Source organism: Morone saxatilis, unplaced genomic scaffold (genome assembly GCF_004916995.1).
Source record: "Morone saxatilis isolate NCDOM2014 unplaced genomic scaffold, NCSU_SB_2.0 Contig5, whole genome shotgun sequence".
In the NCBI taxonomy this organism is placed as follows: Eukaryota; Metazoa; Chordata; class Actinopteri; family Moronidae; genus Morone; species Morone saxatilis.
In genome coordinates, this window is record NW_023340095.1 from 23,862,354 (window position 1) to 23,871,933 (window position 9,580).

Consider the following 9,580-nt stretch of genomic DNA (forward strand, 5'->3'; position numbering starts at 1 on the left):
ATGGAATATAATATTTATAGGTACGTTTTCATTAGTGTATTATCACCTGAATATAGGAATCACTGTGGTTTTGTTACCTTAGATTAAGCTGTCCTCCATGTTGAACCGCCATGTTTCTACAGTAGCCCAAAACTGACAAAACAGGCCCTAGATATGGCCCTTCATGTTTTCCCGGTCACCTTAGTTTGTCCCACATGCTTGGAAGGTTGAGCTGTATTCAAATGGTTGCAATCTGCAATCTGCATCTGCATCGCTAGATACCACTAAATCCTACACACCAGTCCTTTAAATCTCATATAAATGTCTACGCAGGGACGGACATACAGTGAAAGACTACACAAAACACGCACACACACACATACACAGATGATTGAGAGTGCCTCACCTCCCCCCCAGCGTAAGCAGCGTGCAAGGTCGTTCCCCGTGCCCAGAGGGAGGATGGCCACCGGAGGGTGCCTGGCAAAGTTGGCCTTATCTGCAAAAACAAAGACAAAATGATCAATCTTATACTAGGTTAGCTGAACAGTCCTTGAAACAACAGTTTGTATCTAAGGAGATAAATTCAATTATTTAAATTCTGATTTAATTAAAACGTTCGTAGCTTTGGCAACTGAGTATGTTGATTATAATAACTAGCTAATTCTTGAGATCTGATTCTGGGTAAAAATGTTTGCTCTTTCTATCAAAAAAGTTGTAGCTATTGGTCATTTTGTGATGTTCCAGCCATTAGTCCAGAGGATAGACAGAATGCGCACCTATACAGTCGAGGATCCAACCCACAGTGCCGTCACCTCCACAGGCAAGCACCCGGAAATCAGGGACATCATGGAAAAAGTTGAGCCTGAGAGGACAAAAGATCCAGTAGATTTAACCAACACATGCAGGTGCTTTAGAAAAGGTATTATTCTGACATTTTCTACACAACGCTCCTAAATCTCACTGTCAAAGTGCATTATTGGTGATGTATCCATTAATTGGGTTTCATAACGGTTGAGACAGGGTTTTTGTAATGATTCAATGAACTGAACTGAAAGGCTGATGGGCAGAGAGACCCAGGGAAAAGCAGGGAGAGAGAGCGAGATTAATCAATGTGTGCCCTCTCCAGCTGTGTTCACTCCACTCCCTTCCCTAGAAACCATCGTCACAGAGTGGTCACAGAGTGTGTGCCCTTCAAACGGACCTTTAATGTGTGTTGGGACAAAGGTGTCGACAGTAGCTTTCATCTCTCTCCGTCATGAGACAGCTGCATACAGGCCGCCGACCACTTTCACGCCAACCACCTGGTCCTGCACAGTAACGGCTGTAGGCTCTCTAAACTATCTACATCTTAAGATAAACATAATGTGGGTTGAACAGCGGATACATGTTACAGGTACAAGTTGCTCTTGTGTACAAGATGTGCAAGTTCATTCCACATTAATGGATACATTTTAGTTTGCTTACTGTCAACAAATCCCATGAAAGACTAAAACTAACAATGAATTGATCCTAGAAACAAGTACTTCCTATGTAGCCAAAGCTGATAGATCTTCTTCCTCTGTGCCATAGAAATCCATTGTTATCCAAAAACACATCAATGAGCCACAAGGTTTGACTGGTTTCTTTATTACAATTAATCTTTTCATTTTGGTTTATTTTGCGTAAACTCACTGTCTGGCAGAACCAACTCCACAACTGACAATATTCCCTCAACAAGTGCTCTATTTACTCCTGTTTGATTAGCATTTACTACAGCCTAACCTTGTGAGGCAGCTGGACAAGATCACAAAATCACGAGATCATGCAAGAATCTGTCTTGCTAGGCTTCAAGCTATGTGTTTGTGTTTACCCCCGTGGTTCAGACCAATCATCATCCTATGAGGGGACTACTGGCAGCTAGAGCATGAGCTACAGGTGTGGTTGCACAAAAATATCAATGGTGGCTGCTAAAGATGTTAGCGTAGATGCTGCTAGTATCAGTTATATCAGAACTGAAGATTATTTCTGGAAAAACGGCAGTGAAGACTTTTCTAGATAGGAAAAGATGATTAGTGGGCAAACACGTGCCACGGCAATAACTTTTTATTCCACCGCTGCATTTCTGCAGATGAAAGATAGAATAGTTGTCACCATAATGACTTTTAAGACTTTTACAATCTTTTATAAACCACTGTCCTGTGGCATCTGCTAAGTCTTCATACTAATGGATCTATTATAGAAACTGATTTCCTGGATCAGATTTCAAGTTTCACTGGTACACTTGAAACAACAATACCGCCACAGCCTTATTCCTTCAAGTCTAAACTCCTGAATAGCCTCCTCAATTTTTGCTCTGATGGTTCTCTCTTGCCAGTGGTCCACTCTAGTAAAGTAGGTGGTGATTATTTCTGGATCAGGTCAGATGATGGAGAGGCCATGAAGCAATATCTCTCTCTGACAGACAAGCAAAGAAACTACAGCAAGATGCACTTGCTGTGGAGCTGTGCATAGCATCCAACCAAAACCCCTCCGCATGTCAGCATCAAATTTTAATTAAGCCACCGAATCCTGACGAACAATGGCTATGCTTTATGTATGACAGCTTCTGAGAAACATCGACAAACAGCCAAACAGGCTTTACATTAATGGAAGGGCTGAAACAATGACTGGAAGTGCAGTGAGGAATTGCATTCCCTAAACAAATTACACAGAGTAAGCTGCCTCTCGCCTCAAAGCCTGCTGAGCCTGTTGCTAGGGAGCCCATGGTAACAGTTGTGAAGAGTTGAGCTGAGAGCAAGTTTACCCTTCCTTCAGCCCTGTGTGTTTATTTGTACGCATGTGTTTATATTCACTTGTGCATACTGTACAGCCTCTCTCCACCTCTTAGCAGCACCGGCACAACTCTCCACCACTCAGCAATGACAATGTTACATCGCCTCATTTAAGATGTGAAAAGGCCCCTGAGCTGTTAGCTGAATAATAGACCAGATGCACTTGAATAGATGGAGTTAAACATGACAAATGAGCTTCGTCATGAATAATGACATAATTACTGTGAGTCCCAACAACAACATTTTATTGGTCTAAGATACTGTGGAACAATATAATATGAATGGAATGAAAAATGTACCAGTAACAGAGCTAAGGATGAGAAAGAATGAATAATATTACACTAGTTTTGACTTAGTAGTGATTAGTGATGACCTGGAATGGGTATTGTTAGGATTTTATTATTCTTAAATACATTTGCAGAATCATATTATATAATACTCTGTTACTGTTACTCTGTTACTGTTACTGTTAATACTCTGTTACAGTACACTGTTATAACTGACAATACGACTTTGACAGTGTCACACTTTGCTGAGACAGTACTGCACTATAAGTACAATTACAACATTAGTTGTGGGTACCGTATGTGTACTACTATTGCCTGTAATTGCGTTTTGTGTCTAATTGCTCTATTTGAAAAGTGTCCTGAGATAACTTCTGTTATGAATTGGCGCTATACAAATTGAATTGTACAGTTTATATTTTATTATTCTTTTCTTATTTTATACACATTTATTTTATCTATTTAAAGGTCCAATGTGTAGGATTTAGTGGCATCTAGCCATTTTGTTGCAGTGTTTGACCTGGTTTAGAGTACATATTTAAGATGTCAAATCAAAAGTTGCATGTCGCAAGTCCCTTGCTTCACCCTCCACTACAAAGCACAAAGGAGAAACTACGGTGGCCATAAAATGTGCAAAAAAGTGTCTGGTTTGTCAATTCTGGGCAACTGTAGAAATAAGGTGGTTCAACATGGCAGTCTCCATAGAAGGCGACCTGGGTCTGTGGATAAAAACAGCTCATTTCTCAAGTAACAAAAACACACCGATATCGATACTGATACTGCTTATCGATACTGTTTTTTTTTTGTGTACTGTGATACACAAAAAAGATGTGAAAAGCTTCCACAGTTATTTTATAATTACCTAAAAAAAGTTAAATTGAATTATTTTCATTAAATTTAGTAAAGTTAGACCACATTTTGCTCTGTCAGCTGTTTATGTAACATTTTATTAATACTGATGGCAGTATCATTTATCCAGGAACTTATCAATATTTCAATACCGACCAGTCAGGGACCTGTATTGGTACCGGTTTAGCACCAGTTCTCAATACCTATCCCTAGTGATTTTGAGGATGCCTGTTAAACAAACAGGTAAAGATTCATAAACTGCTTTGTTCAGAAAGTTTGACTACAGAACTGTAATGCAGTTAAACTACACCCAGTCTCAGATTGATATCTTTTCCGTGTCCAATATCACATCAGAGTCCTTGTGTTTGACGCTGCATCTACAGCATTCTCCCATAAGACCTGAGTGCGTCACTGGGTCGCTTTTCCTACAATGAGCTCTCGAGGGCAGCGGCTCTGCTAGTCGTGACTGAGACACAGAGAGAGAGACGTGAAGGGAGAGTCACAGAAACTGAAGCAAAGGGATGGTGAAGGGAGTGCTTCACCTTCAAGGTAAAGCATTTACTGCCCTTGTACTATTTTCTTCATATTTATTCCATGAATGGACGAAAGGCACAACAGCATTCATTTCAAAGTACAAGCTGTGCTCAGCTCTGACGTACGCCTGAGTGAGTGTGTGTCTGTGTGCGTGTGTGTGTGTGTGTGTGTCAGGAGGTCAAATGCACAGCACGGCAGTAATGCGGTGTTCCCATTCTCCTTCACCGACCTCCACAGCAAGTCAGTTTGACATGAAGGGAAGAAGCGGTCTGACAGCACAGCTCCCTCACTGAACAACAACTAACTTTAGATTCAGGATGTTCTTCTCAGTCTGAAACATAAACTCCTGATGCAGTAAAATAATAAATCACAGGCTCACTTTCAATTTATCTTTTAAGAAATGATAGCATCATTTCTTTGTGTCTGGCTCTGTGTATCAATTATTTTCCCACTGAAAGGTAGTCTGAAGGCTGCACATTTCTTTCATGTGCTCTAATGGGCTGGTGTGGCCTGTATCCTAACCCAAACAACCTAAGGTAACAGTGTGTTTCCTACTTGCCTCTAGTTGCTCTAACTTCTGGGTAAACACAGGAAATGTTGGATACGTCAGAGAAAGAGGAAGGAAGTCGGCAAACGTGACTACACATAATGTGAATAAAACTAAAAAGAAAAATGCGTAAAAATACATAAAATGTCCGTGAATCTGCCTGCTGCCTCACTCTGAGTCACGTCATATAGATTTTCATTTTATTTTTCACTTTGTTTAAGTAAAAAAATAAATACATTTGGACATGTTCTGAAACAAAAGTATGCCATCCTCATATCAACATGTCAACTTGACAGCTCTCTCAATGCTGAGGCCTTCATTATAAAAAGCATCTATCCATTCACAAACATAAGAATTGCAGGAAAGATATGAATGCAGCAAACTTACCCTACCATTGGTCCACCTTGCTCCAAACTGTACACCTGCCTGGGGTTTAGTAAGTACCTGAACTTCCTCAGTACCCTGAAGGAAGAGAGAAAGACAGCAGAAAGAGCAAGTCAAACAGTTAGTTAGCATAAACAATATGCTCATTATTACATCAGACTTATACAAGTTGAAACATGAAATGAAGAGTAAAATAAGTTCAATCAACTTATTAAATGTAGTTTATAAAGAAACATATGCTGATCATGTTTCTTTAGAAACTGCATTTAATAAGTTGATTGAAATCAATAGCAACTGCAGGTGTAAGTTATTTGTTTGTCAGTGTGACTGAACAGTTGTTGGTTCAAATTAATATCTTAAGCTTATTGAATATGTTTTCTCTAATTCACTGGTTTTACAACTCAAATAAGACTTTAAACTAATTGTCCAACCTAACTTCAGTTATGTAACTAACATGTTTAAGGCAGAAAATGTACTTTTAAATTGACTTAACTTCATGGGTACATCTTTACAAACTGTTATGCAGTAAAAACAGTGTTTAAACTCCTGTATATCTTAATTTCTACATGAGATTCCAAGGTTTGCAGATATATATAATACATGCATGTCAGCTTGATTTTCAGTTAAAATTAACATTCAGTTTTATAGTGAAGACATACAAATCATGGCATCAGTGTAAACATCATATAGCTTCACTAAAGATATGTAGATATAAGTGACTTCTATACAACTCCACATGCATCTTAAAGCTGCAGTATGTAAAGTTAAAATAACTTTGTCATATTTGCTGAAGCTTTCCCTATATCCTGACAGTGGTACATGAGACAGATAATTGTGAAATAATCAGGTTCCTCTGGCTCCTCCTAGTGTTCCTAATGGTATTTGCAAGAATCCACCAGGCCTGAACGAAAACAACCAATCAAAACTGAGAAAAATGGGAAGACATTTTCGGATGGGGGCTTAAATATAGTTGATTGCTCAGTCTCATTCCCAGCGTTTATTTGACGACATGGGAATGAGACTCATCAATCAACTATCTTTCTTGACTCTGATTGGTTGTTTACATTCAGGCCCGGTGGATTCTTGCAGAGAAGAGGAGCCAGAGAAAGCACTTTATTTTTTTTAGAGAATCTATCTATCTATCTCATGTACTACTTTCAGGATATAGTGAAAGTTTCAGCAAAGCAAGTTACCTACTGCAGCTTTAAATCTGTTATAAAGTGGCGCTGCAGTTTCTGTCTGAGGTGTGCAGAAATAATAATTTGAGAGTTGAGGCAGAACAGAGATAAAGAAGTAGAGAATTTGAGTTTGCATGCACTTCACTCGTCCATTTATGATTTTCAGTCAGTGTATGAGCGAGCAGCACATCAACCCAGTCGTTTCCTGTAACCTTGTGACAGTTACATAAAATGCTTATTGAAGTCTGCACAATCATCTTCATGCACATCTCACGCGGGCAACTTTACTGGCTCCTAATGTTCTACTAATATCCAACACGAGGCTAGTCAGTGTATCTCACTGAATATATTTGTATAGACAAGTGTTCAGATGCCTTAGCCTTGTAGAAATCCACACTACACAAAGTATATGAGGTACTAATAAAGTTTATATTAGCCAGTGGATAACAGATTTAGACAGATTATGTTAAATCTGTTTAAACAGTTATCGTTTGTATGTAGGGCAGAAGCTTGTACAACTGCAGTCAAATTAAACATATTGTGCAAGTGAATTAAAAAAAACTTTCAGTTTTCACACAGACAAAAATAGCAACACAACAGCCTCTGGTTTCCTGCTCAAAATGATCTTTTTGTTCTAGTAGTGTCTATTAATAGAGAATAATTTCCTTTCTAATGCTAATAATGAGTGTGTTGCTATGGTAATGTGTCAGGCTGAGGCAGAGCAACAGGGTATGATTGGGCTGTGTTGTGTGGTAGGTGGGGAGCAAAGCAACAATGTATAGCCCTCTTCATCTTTCAATGAGAGCATTCAGAGGGACAGCAGGGAGGTGCAGTGAGTACTCAGCCCTATGTGACAGAAATCAGGTTCCTGAAGTGGGCTGTAATTTTAACATAATGGGCCAAAAGCCAATAATAGTGTCATTTAATAATATTACATCTGGGCTAAAACAAAAAGCTTAAATTGACAAGGAAAACAAAAACGGAAAAGAGAATTAGAATAAGGATAATAAACTATTATCATGTGAGGGTAGAAGTAATAAAGAATTATTTTATTTTTATATTTTCATCCTAAATTATCCACCATTTTTTTTACAGCCTTATTTATTCAGAAGAGTTTCACTAATAGGCCTTTTATACCAACAGGGAAGTGGCTACGTTTTGGTTCGTGCACCTAGTTTTGAACCACTGGGAGCATTTCAAACAAAAGAACCCAAAAAGTTGGTTCCCAACTGAACCAAAAATAGTATGTTTTCCTTGGGAACCAAAGTGGGCGTGTCATATTCTACATGTGATTGTGCATTGTGCAGCTCCCTCTGTTGATCTAGCATCCTTGATTAAAATGGTGAAAATGCAGGCTGGTTCAGATAGCACCAAGCTTGCAAGAAGGTTCAAGAACCAGAGCTAATTTGGTGGAAAAACACTTCAAGATTTATCCTGCCGGTCAGGGGACTGAACCAACAACCATTTTTCTGTCATTTTGCTTTTGTTTAACCAAAACCACTGATTTAAAAAAAATTAAAAAAGAACACTAATTATATTTGACATATAAAATAATCAGGTTTCAAAGTTTTTATGTGAAGCCAAATGGCTGTCATCAACTTTAATTTAAAACCTCTACTGCATGGTCTCTATACATGATATTTCACTAAATGTAAAAGACTACCTGACCACAGCAGGAGTTTTACCTTACCTCTCCCCCTGTCTTCCTCCACTCTTGGGATTGACCATGACCAGGAGCGGGTGAGTACCTGGAAGAGGGGTGATCTGTAGGAACAGGAAGGAAAACACACTCAGGGAACCTGTTAACTAACAACCTAGATGATGGATGACTGCTGGATGCTGGACTACCTGCAGTGCTTGCCCGTCTCCGGGGGAGAATTTGAAAGTCTGATTGGCGTCTTCGGGGCTGGTGCTGGGAGGCGACTCCCCCTCGCCACGCTTCACCACAGAATGACGGTCCTGTGAAAAAAGGAAGACTGATGGACTGGTGCACAGATATGCAACCACAGGCCAGGGCTTTTATTATTTTCTCCTCAGTGCTTCCATACTACAGGATACAAGATCACAGAAGAAGAAAACTGTGCACTTAATACAATATTTTTTATGATTTATAAAACTATACCTGTTTACCTGCATACAATTTCCCTTCATAAATCTAATGAACTGCAGGTGCATGGTTCCTTGTATTAATATATGAAATGCCCGCTATGGATAGCATGCATATAAATCAGCTTGTCAATGAGGTATCTGAAAATTCAGTCAGACCAGGGACCCGAAAATAGAAAGTGTGAAATTGAGGCAGGTGTTTGGCGGACATGGGTCTGACATGACTTGTTAGAGGAAAGCTGTTGAATGGCTTGCCACTAATACAGCCATCCATTCTCTGTTACCTATCTAGGTCGTGGTGGCAGCTTTCCACTCAAAATGTTTAAACAATTCTCAAAATATAGTTAAAAAGGCTATTTCTGTTAGAATCCTTATCATTGTTGGAGTCAGCAGTATCACACAGAAGCAGCGCATTTGGCCATATTTGGGTACAGTCTGGATTCTAAGCTTCAAGTGGTTGCAGGGGTGGTTTAATACAACGGTCCTGCAATAAATCCTCCCTCCATGCAGGTTATAAAGTTCAGTTTTTGTTGAAACTGTTTTAGAGAGGTGTTTGATTTATGCTCATTTTGGAGGCTGCAGTTTGCGGTGCTGTTGAATTGTATACCACTATTCTGACAGGTGTTTCTAGTATTCTGCCCATAACATTTATATCAGGTAGGCTGGGCTGAATAACAGAAGCAGCTCAACAGAATCACAGACTACATCTGAAAGTGATCACAGCATTGATAAAAGGAGGATATATTGCAGGACTGTTGCATTAGACTGTTCACACTGCAGGAACAAGTGGCCCAAATCAGATAATTTTGCTCATATTTGACTCAGATTGTGTGGAGAGCATGAATCACATGCAATCTGACAAGCCACTTTCATGTGTGGTCCAAGTCAGATACAGATCAGATTCTTTTG

At 39.4% G+C, this 9,580-nt stretch overlaps 1 protein-coding gene across 1 annotated transcript in view; it reads right to left on the reverse strand.

Moving 5' to 3' along the window:
• The window catches only part of LOC118339579 (diacylglycerol kinase beta), a gene marked incomplete in the record, with an annotated part of 127,149 nt that overhangs the window by 61,109 nt on the left and 56,460 nt on the right, over positions 1-9,580 (reverse strand). Inside the window, 5 exon segments of the mRNA XM_035677291.1 lie at positions 386-475; positions 756-841; positions 5,391-5,465; positions 8,256-8,329; positions 8,414-8,524. Of these exon segments, the coding sequence (XP_035533184.1) occupies positions 386-475; positions 756-841; positions 5,391-5,465; positions 8,256-8,329; positions 8,414-8,524 (436 nt within the window).